Source organism: Cantharellus anzutake, assembly GCF_015039405.1.
Source record: "Cantharellus anzutake strain C23 chromosome Unknown EI90scaffold_5, whole genome shotgun sequence".
NCBI classification, from domain to species: Eukaryota; Fungi; Basidiomycota; class Agaricomycetes; order Cantharellales; family Hydnaceae; genus Cantharellus; species Cantharellus anzutake.
The window spans coordinates 1,741,378-1,765,952 of record NW_024066955.1 but is presented as its reverse complement, the minus strand read 5'-3'; the positions used below and the strand labels follow the sequence as shown (position 1 = coordinate 1,765,952).

General features: G+C 49.9%; 4 protein-coding genes across 4 annotated transcripts; 1 reads left to right on the top strand and 3 right to left on the bottom strand.

The window, feature by feature from the left end:
* Positions 1–25: 25 nt before the first annotated feature.
* Positions 26–232, bottom strand: EI90DRAFT_2853310 (uncharacterized protein; the record flags this gene model as incomplete). The annotated part of the gene is made up of 1 exon (XM_039053757.1): positions 26–232. A coding segment is annotated over one exon (207 nt), but the record flags the coding sequence as incomplete, so codon positions are not given.
* Positions 233–8,120: 7,888 nt separating this feature from the next.
* Positions 8,121–9,727, bottom strand: EI90DRAFT_3117267 (uncharacterized protein; the record flags this gene model as incomplete). The annotated part of the gene is made up of 2 exons (XM_039062971.1): positions 8,121–8,777; positions 9,428–9,727. 2 exons carry the CDS (start codon positions 9,725–9,727, stop codon positions 8,121–8,123), a joined length of 957 nt encoding a protein of 318 aa, XP_038922083.1.
* Positions 9,728–13,815: 4,088 nt separating this feature from the next.
* EI90DRAFT_3117266 (uncharacterized protein) lies at positions 13,816–14,181 on the top strand (the record flags this gene model as incomplete). The annotated part of the gene is made up of 3 exons (XM_039062970.1): positions 13,816–13,835; positions 13,901–14,034; positions 14,096–14,181. 3 exons carry the CDS (start codon positions 13,816–13,818, stop codon positions 14,179–14,181), a joined length of 240 nt encoding a protein of 79 aa, XP_038922082.1.
* A 4,574-nt stretch (positions 14,182–18,755) lies between these two features.
* EI90DRAFT_3117265 (uncharacterized protein) lies at positions 18,756–21,714 on the bottom strand (the record flags this gene model as incomplete). The annotated part of the gene is made up of 3 exons (XM_039062969.1): positions 18,756–19,049; positions 19,114–19,608; positions 21,511–21,714. 3 exons carry the CDS (start codon positions 21,712–21,714, stop codon positions 18,756–18,758), a joined length of 993 nt encoding a protein of 330 aa, XP_038922081.1.
* Between the last annotated feature and the right edge of the window lie 2,861 nt (positions 21,715–24,575).

The window sequence follows — 24,575 nt, the reverse complement described above, 5'->3', positions numbered from 1 at the left end:
CCAAACCAACCTTCTCCATCCCTTCCTCCATCAAAACCCACCAAACACCTCCAACCCCAAACCTACCACCTTCCTTCATCCCTCCTTTCATCCCTTCCCACATCACTTTATAATTCTTCCGCTTGTGATAAAAGTACCACCCTTGAACCATTCTGGGTGGATTGTGCGCATGTTCGACTAGGTATTGGAAGGACGTTTTGCGAGCTGAGCGGAGGAAGCCTAGGGTTAGACCTGTTAGGAAGTGGTCGTTGGGAGGAGGTAGTAGTGTCGTGGGATGTGGAGTTTTATGGGTCGTGAAGAAGTGTCGTCGATATCTTTGAGGGCAGTGGTGGCGGCGGTGGAGGATTTCCCGCTTCCGTTCCACGAGCAGTTGTAGGAGGGACAGAAGAGGATGACGAGTTACTGGACTTCAGGTCCATCTCTCATCGAGTTCGAATAATGTGATGACCTTTTTCAGCGCTTAAACCGTGGGAAGTTGAAGAGTAAAAACAAGCCACCACAAAGGAAGTCTGAAGCCTTAAAAAATATTTCAGCGTGTTGGTTTCATTTCAGTTCGCCCCGAACCGCCCGAACCGCCCGACTCACCCCTCTCTCCTCGTCATAGCAATATCTGTCCAAACATCCTCCCCAACCATGCAGGTTCAAACTCCGAACAAGCAGTTGTACTTGATACTACATGGTTCTGATCTCAGCTTCCTCATATATCACAACTTTTGTCGTATCTTTTTTCATCCCAATCGATCCCGGACTTCGGATCAACATCAGAATGCCGCAATTTGCAACGACGACGTCCCTTTGATTCAATCGGCTCGTTTTTTTTTTTTTTCGCACATGCATGCATGCATGGGCGAGCGAACGTTTCGATCAACCTCACGTGGACAAAAAAAGAATCCATCAAGTCACAAGGAGCCCACTCTGTTTCCGTTTCCTCCTTTGCATGCAGTTCCAGTACGCCAATCATCAATGGTTTCACTTCTCTTCAATACATATATCCTTTACTAGAAACAAGAGCGCGCGTGGGGACGTGAGCACGATCCATTACATGCGGACATGCATTGTACACGATAAGTCACAATATCTCAGCCGTTTTAACGATTGAATGGTCTAATCAGGTGTTACTGGTCGTAGCGGGAGACGGCCAAGTGGCCCATAGTATATTAGGCAAAGCGCAGCAAGCCACGCGTGACCCGTGACCCGGTTTGTCCATATACAGAGTAGCAGGCATAACAAGCATAACAAAATACAGAAAGGAAAAAGGAAAAGCGGAACATAGATGCAGACAAAAAAGACGAAGGAAAACGGACAAGAATCGACAGAGAAAAGGGTTGGTGAATCGGACAGTTTGTGAATTTGATTAGGAGTGGAAATGGAAAGATGAGAAGGTGGAGAGAGGGGAGGTGGTGGGAAGTGCAAAAACAAGCCAGCCAAGTTACTGAGCAGGCATGGACGATTCCGGGAGTCAAGAGAGCGACAGCAGCAGAGGCAGCAGCGATAATGCACGAGTGAGAGTTTGGATACAAAGCAGTAAGCGGCCCAACTCACCGAGAGCGGCACGAATTCAGGTGATAGAGAGGGGGAAAAGTGAAGGTGCAGGCACTCTTTATAAGTGTGGGCTGGACTAACTGTGAGCACTTTCGCGGTGAGGGAGTTTCAGTACGTACCTCTGCTGGTGTGGTCTGTTCCGCGCATCCATGCCAGAACACCCAGCGTACGGCTGAGGCAAAACCTAGGCTCATTGAAAAGTCAGGTTGCATGGCAACTCGTGATTGGTAGGAGCGGCAAAGGGGAGTGGGCAGTGCTAAGACAGAAGCGGCAGGATATGATCGAGTGGAGGAAACCTCAGCATGAGCTGGGTTGGGTCTGATCGTAGCCCCATGATTAGTCCTGTGAAATGAAAACATTAAACAATAAAAAAACGACTTAACTGCCTTGGTCCCACGCCTGAATCGCAATCTGATTCCGAGGCACTTTTGTTTTTTCTTCCATTCAGTTCGACAACGAAAAAACAAAAGCCCTTGCCCACATGCTGCCTAACTGCATTCGTCGTTGGGGGTCCGCGATGTGGCTGCAAGCAAGCCTGAAGGGCTTTTGCACCCACCTTGGTTGAGGACGAGGACGAGGACGAACCGGTAAGGACTCGTGTTAACTACCTTGCCGGGCTGGTTCCTCGGCCGCTGACCAGCCCAATCGACAGGACTGACACGCCAACGTTACCTGTTGCATCCCCTAAACAGCACCCGACGCCTGGGATTCCCAACATGCGTGCATCGGACTTCGGTCTTGCATGCATGGGCAGGGTGAAACATGTGGAAGGAGACACCAGAAGTGAGTCCGTTCCCCAGAGGCTTCGCAGTTTTTGCCCATTGAACGCGCTGTAACTGACTGGCCCATTTACGTTCGCTGTAGATCTTGTATCAACGATGCATGACACTGCGCTAAACCTGCTGACGCTGTACGCATCCCCTATGCATCACCTTTGACTCTGAGTCCGATCGGAAACCCTCCATGACCGTCTGGAGATCCCCTCACCAGTGCATCTACAACTCAACGACGAGGAGGACTTTCTTCCTCTTCCCCCCGTTCACCCTCTTCCTCTTGTTTGAGAGCTAACTTTTTTCCATTTACATTCACGCTCTGTTCCGCGAACACAATGCCGAGAAGTTTACCACCTCTTTGTTGCCTTCATCTACCGCGTCACCCTGACCCTTCCCTCATCCTCGGAACCGCCTCCATCAGACTACTTCCCCCATTCCCACCTGCTAGCCTCATCGAGTCTATTTTGCTCAACTTTTCTTATTTTTGTATATAATAAATTCATAGTTGATTGACAATGACATTGCTAAGAATGAATTCTATTTGTTGGCAGAGTGGAAAAAATGGACCGATTCGATTTTCGCTGAACTCACAATATTACAAATTCAGCAGCACCTGACAACCCCTGGTAGCAATGAATTAATTGCAAGGAGGCAATGCAGGAGCGCAAAAACTTGCCAGGACTTGCGAAATTTAGCGGAGGAGCTGGAATTGGGCATGAATGTGTACCTGGAGTGCCGCTACCTTCCCCCCAAGCCTCAGGTCTCCATGTGTTGAGAACCTCTCAATTTAACCGCTTTTCTAGGAATTTTGAATGAAGATCAGTGTTTTAACCGTTTAATTGTTGTTTAATGTTTTCATTTCACGAGACTAATCACGGGGCAACGATCGAACTCAGCCCAGCCAACGCTATGACTTCCCCTGGCTCGATCACCCCGATGTGCCTGTCTCAGCACCGCACTTGCCCCTTTGCCGCTTTCACGAGTTGCTGCGCAACCTGACCATTTGATGGACCCAGGGACTGTGCCTCAGTCGTATGCTGGGTTTTCTGGCGCAGATGCGCGAAGCGGACCACACCAGTGGAGGTACGTACTGAACCTCACTTATCACGAGAGTGCTCACGACAATTCAGGCCGTGCTTATAAAAAGGGCTTTCACAGCGCCCCCTTTTCCTTCCTTATCGCCTGAATCTCTCGCGACTCTCGTGGTGCGTACAAGGCCAACTTGCTGCTGTTCTTTCGAACTCACTCTCGTGATTTTGCCGCTGCTGCCGCTACTGCCTCCCTGTTTCCCTTGCTGCTTTTCCCCCTCGACTCGCGCATATCCGCTGCTGCAGTCTCACACTAGTTTGTTTTCGCCTCTCCCACCCCCTCCCCTTTCACCACCGATTACTTCGTTTCGTTTCCGATCTTGCGTGTATTCTGTTTCCATATATATCTTTTTCTGGTTTCCACCCGTTCCGGAGTTTGCATGTATTACTATCATCCGTTGTTCTACTTTCTTGTGTATTTCTGTTGTTTTGTCTGGAACTTCTTTGTACTTGTAGCTGGTTCACGCTTGCTTGCTCCCAATACATTCTGGGCCTCCTGGGCCGTCTTCCGCTACGACCTCAGTCAACCCTGATTAGCCAAAATTTATCTATAGATAACTTGGTTAAACTTTATGTTTTAACCGGAACAATGCTCGATATGGATGAATTGAATAAATGGTTAAAATACAGGCTTCTTTTGGATTCTCATAATCAGCAAATTCCGCATCCGATGTCAGTCTAAGGCCAGGGTTGGCCCTCTACATTTTTAAGCGCAATTAGGCTTATTCCCATGCACATATCGCAATTGCACTTCCTTCTCTTACTCTGCTTACTTCTCATTGAATTCACGCACCCATGGCTCCCTGGACTCACCCTCTCAACTTCTGGGCTTGCTTTTCACGTCTCCCATGCCTGCACACGCTTTTTTTGGGAAAAACTCGCGATATTCACGTGCACGCAATCTTGGAAACAAACCACTAGCATAACCCCAGTCTCTCCTCATGCATTATTCACGCGCTGAGGCATTCTAGACATGCTATGGTGCACTCTAGGCTCTCACTCACGCTTTTAAACTTGTATTCGCGCTCTCTAGCCATTCCCGTCGAAATTCACGCATGCACACTTAGAAACACGCGCTCACACACACTCGCGCCGTCTCTGGTATCATCGCACACGTTCCAACATGTGCGCTTGTATTCCAGACCCATACTCGCGCCCTCTAAGCCCCCTGCATACACACACACGCGCCGCTTTAAGAGACGCGATGTACTGAGCTCAATGCACCCTGGCCACCTGCTGTCATTGCCCACTCCACTGTACCCAGCCATCCACCCTCAATCTCATCTCTTGCTCTCATTCACACTGCCACCCCTCACTCCATTGTAAGGAGCGAAGGTTATGCACCTGGGACTTCTTTTCATTCCTTATTTACTCCGATGTACATACAATCATTATTGTGAATACGACTTCATATTGTTTACTAGAAATGGCCTGCTGTGCAGCCTTGACCTTGCTTGTGACTAGGCTTTTTGCATCCGGTTGCAGCTTTTGTTTGGGTTGAATGACTCAGACATTATGTTTGCAACTTGACCAAAATATCTCCACAACATAAATTAACTGTGGTATCAATGTATACTTTTAGACTTTTGTAAACAAAGGGTGTGGAGGATGGGAATAAAATGAGAGGGAAAGTGACATTGTACTGGCCATTGATTGCTGGAGACAGTGTTGAAGAGGCATTGGGCATGTGTCACGATGTTGTGGGGACAACTCCGTGTACCGCAAAAAGTCGGATTCTGCAGAATTTGGTCACCAACATGCACTACATATCCGCTGACACTCCCGATACTCATTCTATCACTATCCAACACTCCATACACTCACTCCATATTTTTCCATATTTTCCCCATCATTCCCGACAGCCCCAAGCCAAATTCCCACACCCAACCACGCCGCCAATTTCACCCCCTCTCCAGATCTCCATAACCACACATACAACCCAGCCATTTTTCTACCCATTGGTGATGCTATACCTTCCTCCTTTACCCATGGAGCACTTCCCAGAATGGCAACCCCATATTCGGATGGCTCAGCATGGTGTATAGCCTCACGTGGTCTTGACAGCACCTGTCAATGGCCATATCTCAGGAAGTACTGCACCAATTGGGATGAATAAGGGCTCGTTGGAAAGCTGGAGACGAGGAGATTGCTGAAGGGAGGATAGGCTGGCGCTGTGGCGAAGTGTTGCGGAGATAACTTTCACAATTCCCATTTCGGATCCATTATCATATGTTGCCCATTCATTCATATCTCTTTTATTGTTTCTTTGTTCCCAATTGGATATTCATCATTTACGGTTGCCTAATGGCCCATTTACATTCCCCCATTCCATTCATTCCATTTCCAACTCATATAAAATAGATAATGGCTTGTACATAACAAGTTAGTACTGAATAGACCCGTGAAGGGACAAGCAGAAGTTACATCCAAGAGATGCCATCCATGACCCTAACACCCCCTCTGAGTTAGTTGCTTATGTCTAAGACCCCTCTTATCAGAATCCTCAGCCTTGACGTCCAAGAGAGACATAGGTGAGTGTTTGTTTGAGGTTCTAGCAGACCTGGTAGCGCCCCAGGACCAAAACCCAGCCCCACGAACCACACCTGTGCACACTACAACCCTCCCCCTTCTCTCTGTCTCGAGTCTAGGCGATAGACCTGTTACAACGACCTGGCATATCTGTCACTTCTGTCAACGCTTCCTAGTGCCACTTGGCCCATCCCACCCGCTACCATCCCACCCGCTACCATCATCATCCATCCATCCATCCATCCACCTGTCACCCTCATCTGCACTTCCTCCCCTGCATGTACCTTCCAATCAAGGTTGCCCATTTGAGTGGTTCATTGTTGTCTGCCTGCCAGCCAGATGGCTTGCTAGATGTGTCAGAGACCAGGTTGAGATGAGGGAGTGTCTCTGTGGTGGAGGGCTTTGGCCTCAGTGACTTATGCCAGGAGTGCTGTGCCAAGTAACATGTCCATGCCCTAACTTACTAAACTGGCAACCAGAACTGAAGGGGGTAAACTCTAGTCGATTTTATTACTGAGGTGTAACCTATGTACAAGTTGAGTATATATATAGTTACAACAAGGGCAGGTCCGCAAATGGCGGAGTGGAGCTAACGGGGTTAGACATTAGCTGATTGAGTATTACCGACAAGTCGGGTTACGGGGTTAACGGAATGGTAGGTGATAACCCAGAAACGGAAAGGAGGGATAGGCCTGAAGGTGGGCTTGCAGGGCAAGTGAATGTATTGCCCAGCGGAGGCGGGAGTGCGCTAGCGGACGTCAGAGCTGTCCGGAAGCCTTCAGGGCTCTGTACTTAGGGAGGCATAGGTAATAAATTGAAAGGAGGGGGTGGTGACCATTGAGGGGTACTGAGGTGATTGTGGAATACAGGGGCTCCGAGGTTAGTGAAGGAGGAGCGGAGGTAGACCAGAGGGATCGGAGGGAGTGGAAGTCGATGGCCGGGGATGGATATGACAAGATGGCCAGATGGCCTTTTCTCTTTTGTTCACTTGTGGACTATTGTTCCTCCTTTGCCACTTGTTGTTCTTGCTTGCCTTTTGTTGACCAAGTTTTCCGATATTGACTATTTGTCTCTTTCTTCATTCATTAATATCGCGCTTGATCTGCCACCCTTCTGGGCCAGTCCTATTTAGTTAGTTGTGTTTATAACACATGTAGGTTGCACCAGATGTACCTCAGTTCATATATCGACTTGGATTTCCCCCCTCATCTCTTCTCTACATTGTAAGGCTCCTGTCTGAAACGTAAGAATGAAGCGCAGCGCTTGTCAGGGACTCGTCCGGGGTTGAGGGGGTCCGGGTGTAGCGTCCGGGACCGAGAGCCTGGTGGGGGGCAGATTGGGCATGCGTACTGACAGGCCCGATGCGGGACAGTGGTCCCTGGCCACTTAGACTGAAGTGGAAAGTTGAGAAGAAGGCTACTTCTTCGGTTCCCACTTCAGGTTCGTTTATATACATGTGGCTTGGATCACATGATGGGTGCCACGTCACCCTCGCACACAGCCGTAACCACCTGGGTGTCTCCGTGGGAGATCCCAAGGGCATCTGGTGCAGGCGTGCGTGCTGGGCACAGTGGGAAGTCGCCCGAGGTGCCCGGGCCGGGTACATGGTGGGCACGCTGCAGATGGGTCAATGGTACATTGATACAGAGAAAGTCGTCCATGTAGAATAAAGAGAGAATAAAGAAGAAGTAAGATAAGGGGAAACTGAGGAGGGGAGGATGAGGGGGGAAGAAGGGGAAGGGGGAGGAGGTAAGGAAGGGTGGACTGGCGGGGTACCAGGTCAGGTTGGGCCGGGTGGAGCCGGGTCAGGCGGGTGTGCCCTGACAGCGCTCCACCTGAGTCACTGAAGCTGAAGTCCCACCCCTCCAACCTTATGAGCCTGGATGACTTTGCATGCCTTGCAGATCATCTGGATACGCATCTGACACGTTCCTGACAGCATGACACTTGTCATATCTGTACATACTCGATCCTGACCCAACTCCCAGACCTCCATCTTCACCACCTCCAGAGTCCTACCTCACCACTGTCCGTTCCGATATTCACCTTCGGTCCTGACACCACACCTGACACCACACCTCCTCTCACCCCTCATGCCACCTCCACTCCTCCATCCTTCTCCTGCCCTATCACTGTCCACTCCGATACTCACCTCGGACCGAACACCACACCTCTCGCCACCCTCCTCCTATTCCTCCTCACAACACCTCCACCCTTCCGTCACTCTCCTACCCTTCTCCCGTCCACTCCGATTGGCGATGGAGTTTACTTGAAATGAGGTCACCAATGCAGTGGACTTAAGCTGAGGTGGAGTCAAAGTCCGAGGTTGGAACCATGATGGGATCTCGGAGCGAAGGTACGAGTGGTGTCTGAGTACAGGGTATGGGACTGTGGTGGAAGGTTGTAACTTGGTGGAGGTTGGCAGAAGAGGGTCGGAGGGAGAGGAGTGATGTGAGGAGCAGGGAGAGGAGGTGAGGAGGTGATGAGAGGAGGTGATGAGAGGAATGATGAGAGGAGTGAGGAGAGGAGTGAGGAGAGGAATGGGGAGAGGAATGGGGAGAGGAATGGGGAGAGGAATGGGGAGAGGAATGGGGAGAGGAATGGGGAGAGGAATGGGGAGAGGAATGGGGAGAGGAATGGGGAGAGGAATGGGGAGAGGAATGGGGAGAGGAATGGGGAGAGGAATGGGGAGAGGAATGGGGAGAGGAATGGGGAGAGGAATGGGGAGAGGAATGGGGAGAGGAATGACGAGAGGAGGTGAGGAGTGGTGTGGTGTCACGTCTGAAGGTGGGTATCGGAGCGGATGGGGGTAGGGTAGGACTCCGGAGGTGGTGGAGAGGAGGGTCTGGAAGTTGGATCAGGATCAGGTATGTATGGATATGACAGAGAGTGTGGGGTCGGGATTCTGGGATATGACACTTGCTGTCCTCAAGCCACTGAAATCAGGCAGTATAGAGCTATGATTTTGACAGGAGTGAAACCCTGTTTCACCCTTCCTGTCAGGGACATATATCCAGAGGTCTGCAGGGGCACATGAGGTCACCTGGGCTTGTAAGGTCAGAGGGGTGGTGTGTTACGGGGATGGGGGAAATTCCCCATTCCTCGATCCATTCTTATAGTGGGATGAGTGAGGTCATATCTGGTCTGTACCATAACAGGATATGTAATCGATGAGTGATCCCAGTCTTGCCTGGGGGTGGATGATTGTATTCCCATAGATCGCAATTGGTGATGTAGTGAGCTATTAAAGGATTGATGGTAGGTAGTCGGAGATGCCAGGACAGACGGGTCAACCACGGGTACTTGGCGCTCCTCAATGGAGCGTACCGTGTGCAAGGTCGCGACTTGTGAGATGGGTGAGAACTTCGTGTAGTTGCCATCGGGTACTTGGCGTTCGCAGTGCGAACGTACTGGTAGCGGGTTGATGTCATATGCGCGCAATGAGGACTGACTTGTAGGGCCTTCGGTGACTTGGTGTTCCCAAAGGGAACATACCGTTGGCGGGGAAGCATGATGACTGGTGAAGGAGGGAACAGACGGTGGATGGGCGGCGACTTGGCGTTCGCGTAGCGAACGTGCTGGCATCACGGGAAGGTGGGCCTCATAGTATTCACGATCTCCATGATCGTGAGGTGACGTCGTATGTTGAGTACTGGGGGGAGAGCGGAGTGATGAGGACCCATAGGGTACAGATTCGATAGGACGATACACATGTCGAGAGTCTTCGACTCTCGACCTCGAGTTCTCGCGGTGAGGGCCGTTAGAGGACTCGATATAACCAGACTTATAAGACATATTGAGAGTTGTACAGTCACACGGGTTCAGTCGAGTCACAGGGAGGGTTGTTACAGAAGACGGTACACGAGACAGTTGTAGAGCAGTTGTTAGTTAGCGGGAACTGCCTTCGGCGGTTTCCGTACAAGACGCGTGACTATCTACAAATGGTAAGGTCGCGGGAAATCCCGCGAAACACAAATAACCTCGGCCAGCACCAAAACCCCAATGGGGAAAGCTTTGCACGAGGGGGGGAAAGGGGTAGAACGGGTAAGGAGGATAGGGTATCGGGATAGAGGGCGGAAGAGAGAAAGAGGGGAGGAATGATAGAGAGGGGAAGTCTTTGACCATGCGACGGATATGGTCGTTGGAGACTCCATATCCGTAACATGGTGTTACACAGCATGCAGGGTGTGGTTGTGGACCTGTCCTGGGAAAGAGGATGGAGGGAGAGAACAAGTGGAGGGGCCTTTGGCCTCAGTGACTCTGGTGGAGTGCTGTGCCAACGTTCTGTTAAATGTGTGGCCCTTAACTTTCTTAGAAGGAGGGCATGGTCTCTGGTGGGATTATGGTCGTTGTAGGCAGGATAACCTACTATACCCTACACCACCAGTATTTTGTGGTTTACGTTCCTTACAGGTTTCTCACATGTGAGGACCATCTGCCAACGCTCATGGAGCGTAAACGCATGTTTATTTCATTTTTTGAAGTACAATTCTGCATAAGGCACTGGTACTGAATTGCTCCAGCCCAAAAACTACACTTGGCACTACTGGTTGCTGAGAGACGAGCAAGGACTCAGAAAATAGAGAAAAATAATAAATATGGATTCCCCAAGTTTCATCCAGATCAACCCAGCTGTTGAGGAGTAATGGTGGTGGCAATTTCTTACCTTGCCACAAGGTTCTGCACGATGTTGAAAGACATGTGAGGGTGGCGGTGTCGAGAATCCTGGATGGCAGTGCCGAGATCCGTGCTTCAGGAGATCGCAAAACTGGTTTTCAGCCCAAAATGGAAACCACAAGCTGTACTGAAATAAACAAACAACCAAAATGCACTCCGGAGTGCTCAGGAGGATTCAGAAAAATCACAAAGGATGTGTATGAAGATTTAATTGACATGGGGACTCTTGCAGACACTTTCCAGGACATCTAACCCTGTGCATGGGCTAACTTGGCTGTTGACAAGGTGGTTATGGGGGATGGGGCTGACATGGATGGGAAGCAGGCTCCGGTGCCTGAGAAGGAGAATGGGGGTGCAGGAGAGGATCTGGATGATGAGTTGGATTGTGGGTCATGTGTGTGCTTTGATGTGGAATATGCTTTGCCCAGTACTGCCAGGCCCTCGTCCATTCAATCTTAACTACCCTGTTGTACATCATTCTCTTTTCTTTTTTTTGATTTGCTGAATGACATCCCCCCCCTTGTACCGTGCATTCTGAGTGTGATTTGTGAATAAGGTGCATGTTAGAGATGAGGCACAGATTCAGACGACTCCGGAGTGGAATCGGAGACTTAGCATGGAAGGACCTTGGCCTCAGCAACTCAAGCAGAGCGCTGTGCCATTGCTGTTTGTCCATTTGGTCCTTAATTTCACAGTAGGCAAGCAGGAAGTCTCTAGGGGGCATTCAGGTCGATTTCGGACTGAGCCCAAAACGAGTATGTACAAGCGCCGATATATATAATGGAGGGGGAAAAAGCACAAGGGAACAAAGGGGATCCGAATTGGAACGAAGATGTCCGAACGGGAACAAAGGGTAGACAGAAGCGGAGCGGTACCGAAGGTCATAAGGCAGAACCTGTGATACGTCCGAAAGGAGGTAGGGAGGGTGAGGCCCAGAGGGGCAGGAGGATGATGGGAAGTGGGGATGATGACTAACTGGCTAGAATGGGAAGAAGCAGCAGTCCAAATAGGGATGAGGGGAAAACGTGAGAGATACATTACAAGTGGTGAAAGTGCTGAAGGTGATCTGTGAAGCTCGGAGGTTCCGGAGCTTATGGAGGTGGGGTTGGAAGTCCGAGGAATATTGGCAATGGTGTTTACATAGTATGAGGTCACCAATGCAATGGACTAAGACCGAGGTGGAGTCAAAGTCCGAGGTAGGGACTATGACGGAGGCTTGGAGCAAAGGTATGAGCGGTGCCAGAGTACGAAGTACGGGACAGTAGTGGAAGGTCGTAACTTGGCAGGAGGTCAGCAGAAGAGTACCAGAGGGGAGAGAGAGGAGAAAGGGAAGAGGGAAGGAGTGGCGGAAAGGAGAGTTGTCAGGTCCGAAGGTGAGTATTGGAGCGGACGGGAGAAGTGTAGGAGGATGACGGAAGGGTGGAGGTGTTGTGAGGAAGGAGCGGAGGAGTAGTGCAGGCGAACCTAGGTGGTTGTGAAAAGATCAAACGGAGTGAGTTCTGTCAAAACACGATGATCCTGGGTGCAGACAGGGCTCAACTAGGGGGGTTCCGAGAGCTCCAGTAGTGAACTGAAGCTTCTCCAGGAAGCCTGAGTCTGCTGACTACTACAAGAGGCTCATAGAAGGACGTGGCCTCAGCGACTTGGAGGGGAGTGCTGTGCCTCCATTACATCTTAGTAGTCCTTAATTTCAGATGTCTGAGGTATCTTGTAAGAGGGGAACATGAATCACTCATAGGGGAGCTTGGGGGTGAGGTTTAGTCAAGATTAAAACTAATGTACAGTGGGTTCTAATCTACATGTATATATAATAAAGTGGGGAGAGGACTTAGTCAAAGTCTGAATGATACCGAAAGGTACCGAAAGATACTGAAAGGTACCGAAAGATACTGAAAGGTACCGAAAGATACTGAAAGGTTCTGAAGGGTATCTTTAATGGGGAACCGAGGTGTCGGGTCGAGGAGGGCAGAGTAGAAGGCCAGGGAATGAATGGAAATGAGAAATGGGTAAGGGAGAGTTAGCTGACTGAATGAAAAGAAGATGTCAGCCATGCTAGAAGTGGGTGATGACTAATCAAGATGGTGAAGGGCAGAGTCACTGAGGGATACAGATAGCTCTGAAGCCGGAGTTACACATCTGAGAAATATTGGGTGACTCCAATAAATGAAATGGGTAGAAGAATGGTTTTAGAAGTATATAACAAAATGCTGGAGGTCCATCTGGAGGTTGGAGCAATCTGGGGATTCTGAAGGTTCTGACTTGGGACCGAGCTTCCGGGGTGGAGATGGCCAAGGGTGAATGTGCCAAAGTCCAGGCCGGAGCTGAGACAGTAGGGGCAGAGGTGGGGTAGGATCATAGGGAGAAATGGTGTAGGGGATGGCAAAGTTGTTAGGAAGGTGCAGTGAGGTGGGGAAGTGTGGGGTTGGGATTCTGGGATATGACACATCATTCCCCTATATCTTGCTCATTTCTGTATGGTTTCTCACATTCTCTCTGCACCAATGATTTTCATTTATTCCGACCTTTCTATTGATACTAAGGTCATTTCCCAGTTCTCAATATTTGCCAAGATAGCAAAAGTTCGTGCACACCATCAGCAATCACGTGTCTTGTTCGCATACATTTGTGCATGGCCAGCATTTAGAACTGATCATTTCAGCTTTCTTGCATGCATGGATGTTTATTACCTTGATACAGTCTCACACGATTTTATGTAGATTTTTCCAGCATGTTCTAAGTTGTTTTTCGCTTTTACTGTGCTTTGTTTTGACCGGTGACTTCCATTTTTGGATAGAGACTAGTTTTTGTGATCCCCTGAAGTACAGATCTTGGCATGCCTGGGACTGGGTGTGTCATGCATGCACACTGCAGGTAGGTCAATGGTACATTGATACAAAGAAGTTGTCCATGTGATAGAAGGAAAAGGAAAGAAGAGGAAAGAGAAGAGAGAAAGAAAGAAAAGGAAGAGAGAGAAAAGAGAAGGAAGGAGAAGGCAGGGGAGGGGAGTGAGGCACTGGGTGAAGTGGGGCTGGGTGGAGCTAGGTCAGGTGGGTGTGCCCTGACACTTACCTAGGCAAAAGATCTTGCTAACTTAATGGTTTCACATGAGGTTAAGAAGCTGGAGCTCAATAAGGATCAGGTTTATCAAATTGAAGAGGAAGCATCCACAGTTCTCGTTGAGCACAGATGAGGCCAAGTGGCCAAAGATGACATTGGAGCAGAAGAAGTAAGTCAACAAGGATGGAATTGGGGGTATTAACATGAAAAAGTGCTGAAGATACCACAACAAAGTGAGGGTCCTACAGACTTGAATTCACCTTATTTGGCCCTTGAAGAGCAAGTGCATCCACATGAGCATGCTGAGTTATTTGGTAAGGAGATCAAGCACCAATGCAAGATGAGAAAGAACTCAGGCTGGGAGAATTGTATGTCAGAGTCAAGATTCACATATTACTCATCTTTGTTCTGATCATCTGCCTATGTTAGCTCCTGATGAGTTTACCCATCTCAAATCACTTTTTTCACCCTCTTTCCCTCACTGTATCATCATCAAAGTCCTCAGTAGAGCATAATGGAATAACCGCTTGCTCTAGTAGATAGTAGCTATAAGGTAATATACAATGAGTATAAGATATAAGAAATGAAAAGAAGGTAACTAACCTCAGTCTCACTATATGCATGAGAACTGAGGGAAAAAGAAACTAATTCAAAAGATTGAATATAGTTTGTGGCCTTCATGGATAAGTCTGAAGTGACCAAGAAGAAAAGGTGTTGTGACCAAGTAGTCATGCTACTGCGAGAATGTGGCTGTCTGGGTGAGTTCCTCGCTTGGATGTGGGAATGTGGCTGTATGAAAACTCGTCTGGCCTCCCATAGCACACGGTCCCTCCAACAGAGCACACAGGATGTTCACCATCCTCAATCTGAATACCAGGCAGTCATTCATTGATTGTCACCCATTCCATGGAAGAAGAGGAGATCCTCAGAATACCCTGCCCCCAGTTCCACAATTATTTTTGTCAACTCTCTTGTCTGGGGGTGGACTCACTGAAAAAGTTGGCTGTTAATGTTAAGTTGGATGATGGTGATGATGACTCTCATGATGAGCCAAAGGATGAGTATGTGTGGAAGATCAATGAGTGGTGGAGGTTTGACAATGATGTGGTAGTGATGGAAGAGAAGCAACAGTTATTGGTTGATGACGTTGTATGTGTAAGGAGTGGTAACCCCACCCCCTAATTCCCACCCCCATTCTATATGTGTCTCATAATAAACATGTATAAACAATGTATATACAATAAGGTGGGAATTTGGGAAAAGGAACAGAACTCCTTTTCCTTCCCATTGTTGATAATTAAAGCTCCATACAGCTCAACTTTATTGATGACCTGAGGATTGAGGAGCACTGGGGTTGGAACCTACACCAACCCCTTACAGTATGGTGTTTATTTGCATACCTGGGTCTTCAGGATTCATCTGCCATGATAGGTATATTCCCTCATGTCTTTCTCTATTTGTGGAATCAGGACTCATTGGGCTATTGGTGGACAAAAGTGTCAAGGGATCTACCACCCTAATGAGAAAGAGAGGGGGCCTAGGTGTTGGGAGTGCTCAGGGGAGGTTCGGATGATGAGAAAGGGGGGAGGAGAAATGGTCCGGGTGCGATGTGATAAAAAAAGATAAACTCATAAATCTCACTAATAATCAAACTGATAGGGAACTCTGCCCCTGTACTATGTCTTTAGCCTCTTTGGCTTCGTATTCGCTGCTCTGGGCGCTGGTAACTGTCAGGGCACACCCGCCTGACCCCCACTTCACCTGGTACCCCACCACCCAGTCCTCTCCTACCTCCTTCCCCCTTCTGCTTTCTTTCTCTCCCTATTTCACTTTCTCTTCATCTATTCCACTTTCTCTTTATTTTCTCTTTATTCTACACAGACAGCCTTTCTCTGTATCAATGTACCATTGACCCACCTGCAGTGTGCTTACAACACACCTGGCCCAGGCACTTCAGGTGACCCCCTGCTATGTCCAACTCATGTGTTCACAGCAGACGTCCTCGGGATCCCCCACAGGGACACCTGGGTGACTATGGCTGTATGTGAGGGTGACGTGGCACCCATCATGTGACCCAAGCTGCATGTATATAAACATACCTGAAGTGGGAACCAAAGAAGTAGCCTTCTTCTCACCCTTTTCCACTTCAGGTAAGTAGCATAGCATTCCCCTTTAATAATAATAACACCCTTTTCCACTTCAGTCTAAGTGGCCAGGGACTGCCTCCTGAGCTGGGCCTGCCAGTACGCATGCCTGCTCCACACCCCACGAGGCTTCCAGTGTCGGGCATCTCACCTGGGCCTCCTCTACCCCAGATGCTGCAAGCAGGAATCTGCTACAATCTCCAGAAAACGGAAGGTAGCACTCCAACTCACTCCCCAAAAACTAGGGAAGAAAGAGAAAGGGGGCTGAAAGGGTGTTGCAGTAAGACCACCAACAACAGCGGTAAGGTTCCGCTGCCGTTGGCTTAGAATAAAATTCCAATCAACAAAAGAAATTGAAAAGGAAAACACAAACTTCCTCATACCACTCCAAACACTGCGTCAAACCTCCATCCCTTATTCCATCCGACTCTCCTTATCCATAGCTTTCTAATGATACCAATTTTGTGAAATTTGGTGGAGATTTGACTGAGAATGGGAATTCTCAGAAGCAGTATACATAACTCGATTATCTGTGCACAGGGAAACTGGGTCCAAATAAAATGCCATAATTCCAAGACTCCTCCAATGACTTCTTCAGCATTTATATTATTTGACTAACTGTCACGACCATGCATTCCGGCCCGTTAGCCGCCCATCCCGATGCCGCCTGAGCCTATTCCTGCTGTGCGAGCGCGAGCACGAGCGCCAACCTCAGCCCTATCCTCCCTGAGGGCTCCCTGCTCACTCCCCACTTGCCCCTAGGCTCCCCTACACTTGGCCGACTCCCCCACAGCCACACCGACCTCCCTGCCCCGAGTCCGCCTCTGGCACCGACCTAGCGTGACTCCGCAACATCGCCGCTATCGTGGCCCTACACCCCTTCGTTTATTTATCTGTTATTGTTTGTTTTGACCCTCGGTCATTGCCGGCCGCTGTGCGGCCAACCCCGCTTGTTGTTCCTATTTGCTTCCGGACCCTTCGGCCTTCGGCCCGGGTCCACTTCTATTCATTCTATCTTCATATATATATCCTGTATACTACATTATAGTACCTCAGCTCTAATATTGATGTGACCACGACCCCAAGTCCTGACCCCAACAAGGCAACCCCAGTGAGTCCGAAATGAGGGCCAAGAGACAGCTAGGGGCACAGCACTCCCTTAGAGTTGCTGAGGCCAAACGCCCTACCCCCGGGCCTTGTTCGCGGCATCACGGCCATCGCGGCCTATAGCGGCCCGCAACAGCGACCTTCGGTGCCGACCCCGGACCAGTGTCTAACACTAACCCATATTTTCATTGAGACTAGCTTGCACATGAGCATCCAAACAGTTCATATCGTCCCATGACTCCCGTCATGCCTGACAATCAGAATATCTCCACAACCACTGAACCAATTAGGGTGAAATTCACACTGAGTCTTTGGGCATTTTTCTGGATTTAATGACCTCAAGATCGTCCTCTTCCATTAACTTTTGACCTTGTTCCCATGGTCGCGGTCAAGTGCACAGACTTCGCACCTGAGGACATCTCAGGTTGAATTTCTCCACCAAATCTCAACCAATTCCTTTGCGAAAAGACGCTTTCGGTTCGTACGAAAACCCTCTTTCTTTTTTTTTATTACTCCCTCCTACGATTCCTTTTTCCTAATAATGTACAAGGGGGGGAGCCCAATTTGACGTATTTGCTGTGTAAGGCTCCATGAATTTGAGCACACCCATTATGCACTCCTACAATGTGTCCCTGACAGTAATGTCTGCTAGAACTTCATGTCTGTTGGGGAGCACCTCTCTCTGTTGGGGGAGTCCTCTTTGTAAATACAGGAAAGAGGCAGTTATAAATATGAAGAAATACGTGTGGAAATCCGAATGATCCGACAGGTTTAGGACAGCAACAGATCCACAAGGAACAAATAAGAAAAAAGTAATATCAAAGAAATATTGATGTTGTTAAGGAAACAAAGAAACATGGCGATCGGAACAACCGCTGAACCAAATGCGTCACTCATAACATTGTTCGACTTGTGTTAACAAGGGCTTTCCAACGATACCAAATTCGTCCAGATCGGTGGAGAATTGATGGAGATATGGAGGAAGCGGCGGAATATGCGGGTGACAGTTACCCAATTTGGAAACTGATGGTTGTCCGTGGTCAGGAATGGCTTGAAAAAAATCGGAAAAAAATATGGGAAATGTGGAAGGGGTATGTGGAACAGTGGTAGATGTGTTTCGGAAGTGGGGTGCTTGACACGGGTGGTAGAATCGCGATAATCAGCTCATTTGCATGGTACTGGCTGTGCCCGCCTACAGCGCTGCGCCATTGCTGTTTGTCCATTTGGTCCTTAATTTCAGAAGCGATGAGCAAGAAGTCTCTAGGGGGCATTTCTAGTCGATTTTAGACTGAGGGTCTAATCGAGTATGTACAAGTGCCTACATATAATGGAGAGACGAAAGCACAAGGAAATCAAAGGGGGTCTGAATTGGAACAAAGGCATCTGAATGGAGACAAAGGGAATTACAGAAGCAGAGCGGTACCGAAGGTCATGGGTTAGACTCTATGGTATGTCCGAAAGGAGGTAGGGAGGGTGAAGCCCAGAGGAGGTGAAGTGGGGTTGATGACTAACTGGCTAAGATTGTTAGAACGGGGCTGATACAGACGACTCCGGAGTGGAATCGGAGACTTAGTGTGGAGGGACCTTGGCCTCAGCGACTCAAGCAGAGCGCTGTGCCATTGCTGTTTGTCCATTTGGTCCTTAATTTCACAGTAGGTGAGCAGGAAGTCTCTGGGGGGCATTTCAGGTCGATTTCGGACTGAGCCAAAACGAGTATGTACAAGCGCCGATATATATAATGGAAGGGGCAAGAGCACAAGGAAACAAAGGGAAACCGAATCGGAACGAAGACGTCTGAACGGGGACAAAGGGAAGAAGGAGCGGAGCGGTACCAAAGGTCATAAGGCAGGACCTGTGATACGTCCGAAAGGAGGTAGGGAGGGCAGGCCCAGAGGGGCAGGAGGATGAGGAGAAGTGGGGATGATGACTAACTGGCTAGAATGGGAAGAAGCAGTAGTCCAAATAGGGATGAGGGGTAAACGCGAGAAATACATTACAGGCGGCGAAAGTGCTGAAGGCGATCCGCGAAGCTCGGGGGTTGCGGAGGTTACGGAGGTTACGGAGGCGGGGTTGAAAGTCCGAGGGATATTGGCAATGGTGTTTACGTAGTATGAGGTCACCAATGCAATGGACTAAGACCGAGGTGGAGTCAAAGTCCGAGGTCGGGACTATGACGGAGGCTCGGAGCAAAGGTACGATCGGTGTCCGAGTAGGAAGTACGGGACAGCGGTGGAAGGTCGTAACTTGGTGGAAGGGTGGCGGAGGAGTACCAGAGGGAGGAGAGAGGGAAAAGGTAAGGGGGAAGGAGTGGCGGAGAGGAGGGTTGTCAGGTCCAAAGGTGAGTATTGGAGCGGACGGGGGAAGTGTAGGAGGATGATGGGGGGTGGAGGTTGGGCGAAGGAGGAGCGGAACAGGAGGGTGGAGAAGTAGTAGGAGGGTGGCGAGAGGGGTGATGTTCGGTCCGAGGTGAGTATCGGAGCGGACGGAGATAGGGTAGGAGAGGAAGGAGGAGTAGAGGTGGCGTGGGGGGGTAAGAAGGAGGTGTGTTGCCAGGACCGAAGGTGAGTGTCGGAACGGCAGCGGTAGGTTATGACTCCGGAGGTGAAGAGGGTGGAGGTCCGGAAGTCGGGTCGGGGTCGGATATGCACGGATATGACAAAAATGGAAGGAAGCAGTAGTCCAAATAGGGTCCTGTGAGGTCTTTGGGTAGCTCAGCACACAAGGCCATAAGTGATACAAGTTTGTGTATTTTACAGTGGTGTGTAAGCAGTTACCCGGAGGTTCCCACTTGCCCACGTGACTATATGTATCTAATTTACATGTGGCTCGGGGTTCGGGGCTATTGCCCTGACATTCTCCCCCCTTGCATTGCATTTGTGACGCATACAAGGTTGATAGTGAATAAAACAGAGTTTTAATAATTGATTTACATTGAGTTTGGAATTATCAATGAGTGTTTTGTTGTCGCCACTTTAAAGTGGGCGATTTTGTACATGTTGGTGAAGAAAAGAGAGGGGGTTTAAGGAATGAATGAGTGTGGGCCGTTACTTTGAAGTGAACGGCGCTACATTGGTATTGCAGGGAGAGAAAAAAAAAATTGTGGAGTTTGTTGAAAATGAATTTTGACCCAAAGGTTGTATGTCTTTGGTGTTCCTCACTTGTTCTGTGAGGGTTCATGTGTAAGTGGTGTTTACACACGAGCGGTGGTGGATGTGTGTCAGGGCATGCCCCGACATGCCCTGCCTGTTAGAATGGGCGGTGTAACAGGGAATTTATCCCAACGTCACACAGGCTCACAGGGGGGACAGTAATCTCCTGCCTGCCTCTCTCAATCTCACCAAAGGTCCTTGTGATACGGTGTTGTATAGTTGTGGCTGTGCAGTCACGGGAATGTATGTACATGAAAGAATGAAAGAGCTCTGTTTTGTAGTGCAAGGGTTTATCCCTGCAACAGCGGATTCAGACGACTCCGGAGTGGAATTGGAGACTTAGCGTGGAAGGACCTTGGCCTCAGCGACTCAGGTGGAGCGCTGTGCCATTGCTGGTTGTCCTAGGGGTCCCTAATTTCGGATCTAGCAGAGGGAAAGTCTCTTGGGGGGAATTCATGTCGATTTCGGACTGAGGTTACAAGTTACTAGGTACATTGTATATAAGGAGGGTGTCAGGGATCAGCAATGACCCTGGACCCTATGCCGGCTGCGCGTATGCGCGTGGGAAGTATGCCGGTAATTCCCGTCTACTCCGCTTACCTAAGCCCCGGTGACCCGGATCATCTCCGGCATTGTTCTGGAACATTCTATGATCACGTGATTCTATCGGCAATCTGTTTGGTTTCCTTATTGCCGGACTCTACATGTATATAGCTGACCCTAAGATGGGGACATCCCTTTCCCCCGGCTTTAATCACAACTAGGTTATCGGAGCATCTTGCGCGAGCACGCGCGTCCCCTGACAGAGGGGTCCGGAATCAAAAGGAACAAGGGTAGGACGAAAGAAGACAAAGGGAGATGGAAAGAGGAACAACACCGAGGGTCAAGGGTTTGACTCAATGGTGTTTCCCAAAGGAGGAATGAAGGGCCAAGGCCCAAGGAGGAAGGAAGGAGGTTGGGAGTGGGGAATGGCTAGCTGACTGAATAGAAAGGAAGCAGCAGCCCAAATAGGAATGAGGGAGAATAGCGGAACTGAATGGAGCAATGCAATAGTTGCAAGGTCCGACGTAAGTCCGGAAAGTCCGAACTCGGAAGTTAAACTCCGGAATATTGGCAAACGTAATTAAATGGAATGAGCTAACCAATACAATGGGTATAAGCGGAGGTGGGGTCAAAGTCCGAGGTCGGAGCTAAGACCGGAGGTTCCGGAGACGGAGACGCGAACGGGATTCCGGAGTGGAGGTCCGGAGTCGGGAGCATAGGTTTTGCGTACTTGTCTGGAAGGTGTCGAGGTTGGGGTCGGACCCGGAATGTCCCGGAGTCGGACCGAAGGTGGTGTCAGAGCCGGAGGTGGGATAACCTTTTAGGCCTGAACCCTTGAAGGCCTTAGAATCGGAGGCTGAATATTCCGACTACAATAGCGACAGAGGGAGTGGGAGAACACAGGAGTGAGATGAAGGCTGCCAGGTGTTAGCAAGCTTTCGTCAATCAACTCAGGAGATTGGGGAGAGTGTTCAACCAATGAGAGATGGAGGAGAAGAGAGGTCCGGAAGGGTCCGGAGGCCGGTGGAGTCAAAGTCCGGAAGAACTTGACAAGGAACCGAAGGCGATGTTGAAGACTCGGAGTAGCGGAGTCGGATCCGGACATGGAGGAGACCCTATCGGAAGTAGGAATGGAGTTAGAGCAAGAGGGTAAGCTCAGAGAAGGAAGGGAAGTGGAGCCAAGTGGGTGCGATTCATCCCTTGTCTGAGAAAGAGAACTTCAACCTTCGTAACCATAACTTCCTAAGAGTGGCAAGTCCGGAGGTTGTGGCGGAAAATCCGGAGCAAGGTCTGTTCCAAGACCAAGCTTTGGTGGGTTGGGAGGTCCTCAAGGAATGGAGGAACCCAGGGGACACAAAGGAGGCCGGATGGGTGACTCGCAAAGTGTGTGGGAGGGACCGAAGGTCCATGTGATGATACAAGGAGGACCGAAGTCGGCTCCGAAGTATCCGAAGGAACAGAGTGAAGGAGTTCCCAATTGCAACAACAATCTCAAGGATGGGATTGTGCTGCGCATGGTACAACTCAGTCACAGAAAGGAATGATGGTGTGAGACGAGGTCCATGGAGTTCCAAAGAACATGCGGGACTGGAGCTCGCTCAGAGGGAGCAGGGGGGTAAGAGAACAAACTCGGGATCCCTTTCGGGGTTGACATGGGGAAGAACTCAAGATTGACAACACAAGGGGTGGAGTTCCACAGGCATGTAGGGATCGGAGTTGTTTGGGGGGCAAGTGTTAGACACTGGTCCGGGGTCGGCACCGAAGGTCGCCTATGCGGGCCACTATAGGCCGCGATGGCCGTGATGCCACGAACAAGGCCCGGGGGTAGGGCATTTGGCCTCAGCAACTCTAAAGGGAGTGCTGTGCCCCCTAGCTGTCTCTTGGCCCTCATTTCGGACTCATTGTTGTTTAATGTCTTCATTTCACGAGACTAATCACGGGTTAGCAGTCTGCCCCCAGCTGACCTCAGGTTTCCGCCCTTGTTTGCCACTGGCTGGGAAACCTGACTGCGCCCAGTCGCGACCGCTTTGGCATTCACATGCCTTCTCTCACCGATCGCGGTTTTCCCATGATTTATCGCGCAACTTAGCCTGAACGGGTCAAATCACGCTGCCTCAGTCGTACGCTGAATGTTTTCGGCGCAGATGTGCGAAGCAGACCATTCAGTGGAGGTACGTACTGAATTTTCGCTGTTGAGGAGAGGTTCCATACTACCTTAGGTTTCATACTACCTAGGTCGTGCCTATAAAGGGGCCCTGACGGATCCCTTTTCCCCTCTCCCTATCGACTGGTATCTCGCGCTCCCCTGGTGAGTGAGATCCAATTTGCCGCTTGCCTTTCCGGGCTCACGCTTTTGACCCGCTGCCGCTGCTGCCACCTGCATATTACTCTATCCCGGATTTGCTGCTGCCAATACCACGATTCTCGACTACATTCCCATCTGCTCCAGCCCCTAGCTTATATTTTCTTGTCTCCCTCCTCCTCCCCGATACTCCTCCATCTCTTCTTGTCGAATTTTTTCACATCATCTGTTACTCTTTCTCTTCATTGTAGTTCACTTTCTCTTCATTGTATTTCACCTCTGTACATTAGCTTCTGTTTGCTGTTTTAGTTGTTAGCGCTTTCAGTTGTGGCTCTCATCAGTTCTAGTAATTTTCCTGCTCTTCCTTTGTATGTACGAGAACGCGGGTCACGCGTCGCGTGCATGCGGCAAATTTCACATGGGCCCTTTGTGGCCGTTGCCCACTACCAGCAGTTGTTAGCCCTGATTAGCTGGGGTTGCCTTGTTGGGGTCAGGACTTAGGGGTCGTGGTCACATTGATATTAGAGCTAAAGTACTATAATGTAGTATACAGGATATATATAGGAGGAAGAAATGAATGGAAGCGGACCCGGGCCGAAGGCCGAGGGGTCCGGAAGCAAACAAGGGTAAGGAGCGGGGTTGGCCGCATAGCGGCCGGCAATGACCGAGGGTCAAAACAAACAATAACAGATAAATAAAGGAAAGAGCGTAGGGCCGTGATAGCGGCGATGGTATCGTAGCGGCGCTGGACTCGGAGTTGGGCCAGAGTCAGGCGCGGGGATGATAGCGGCCCTGTAGGGGCCAAGTGGGCGGGGTAGGGGAGTCGCGCTGGGCACGGTGCCGGAGGCGGACTCAGGGTGGGAAGGTTGGTGCAGCAGCGGGGGAGTCAGCCAAGTATAGGGAAGCCTAGGGGCAAGCAGGGGAGTGAGCAGGGAGTCCTCAGGGAGGATAGGGCTGAGGTCGGGGCTTGCGCTCACGCTCGCATAGCGGGAATGGGCTCAGGCAGCATCGGGACGGGCGGCTAACAGGCCGGAATGCACGGCCGTGACAGCAAGCCGAAGGCTTGAGAAGGAGTACCTTGGCATGGTATTGAAGGTCCGGAGGTCCAGAGCAGAAACTCGGGGTACCAGCCAGGTAAGGTTTGTCGAAGGTGGGAGAGAGTGTATCATGAGATACAGCATCGGGGTAGTCGATGTCAGGGAGAAGAGTATGGTTGCCCACCTGAATGGGTCTTATGCATCGATGGAGTCACAATTGTTGGAAATGGTGAAGGTCCGAGGGTGTGCGAGGCACAGGATGATGAAAAGGAGGTTGGGTATGTGTCAGAACCGTAGGAAGGTTCACCAAGGGTAGCCATAGGCGACCGAGCGTTGCCCGCTAGTGGTAAAGGCGTCCTACACCCGACCGAGCTTTAGCGAGGGATAAACCCCACCGATCTCGAGGCCGAGGCTACTTAGGCAAGTGAGCCGGGATTTCGGCTTCAACGACTCTAGGAGGAGCGTTGCGCCTCGTTCTCGATGCGGTCCTGATACTTAGAAGGTCAGAGGTCTCGCGGGGACAGAGGTAAGCTCTAGGGGTAATTCTAGTTGATTTCGAACTACAGTACAAGCATTAGTTACAAGCTGTATATAAGCGCTAGGAAACTGAATAGGGAATAAGTCGCC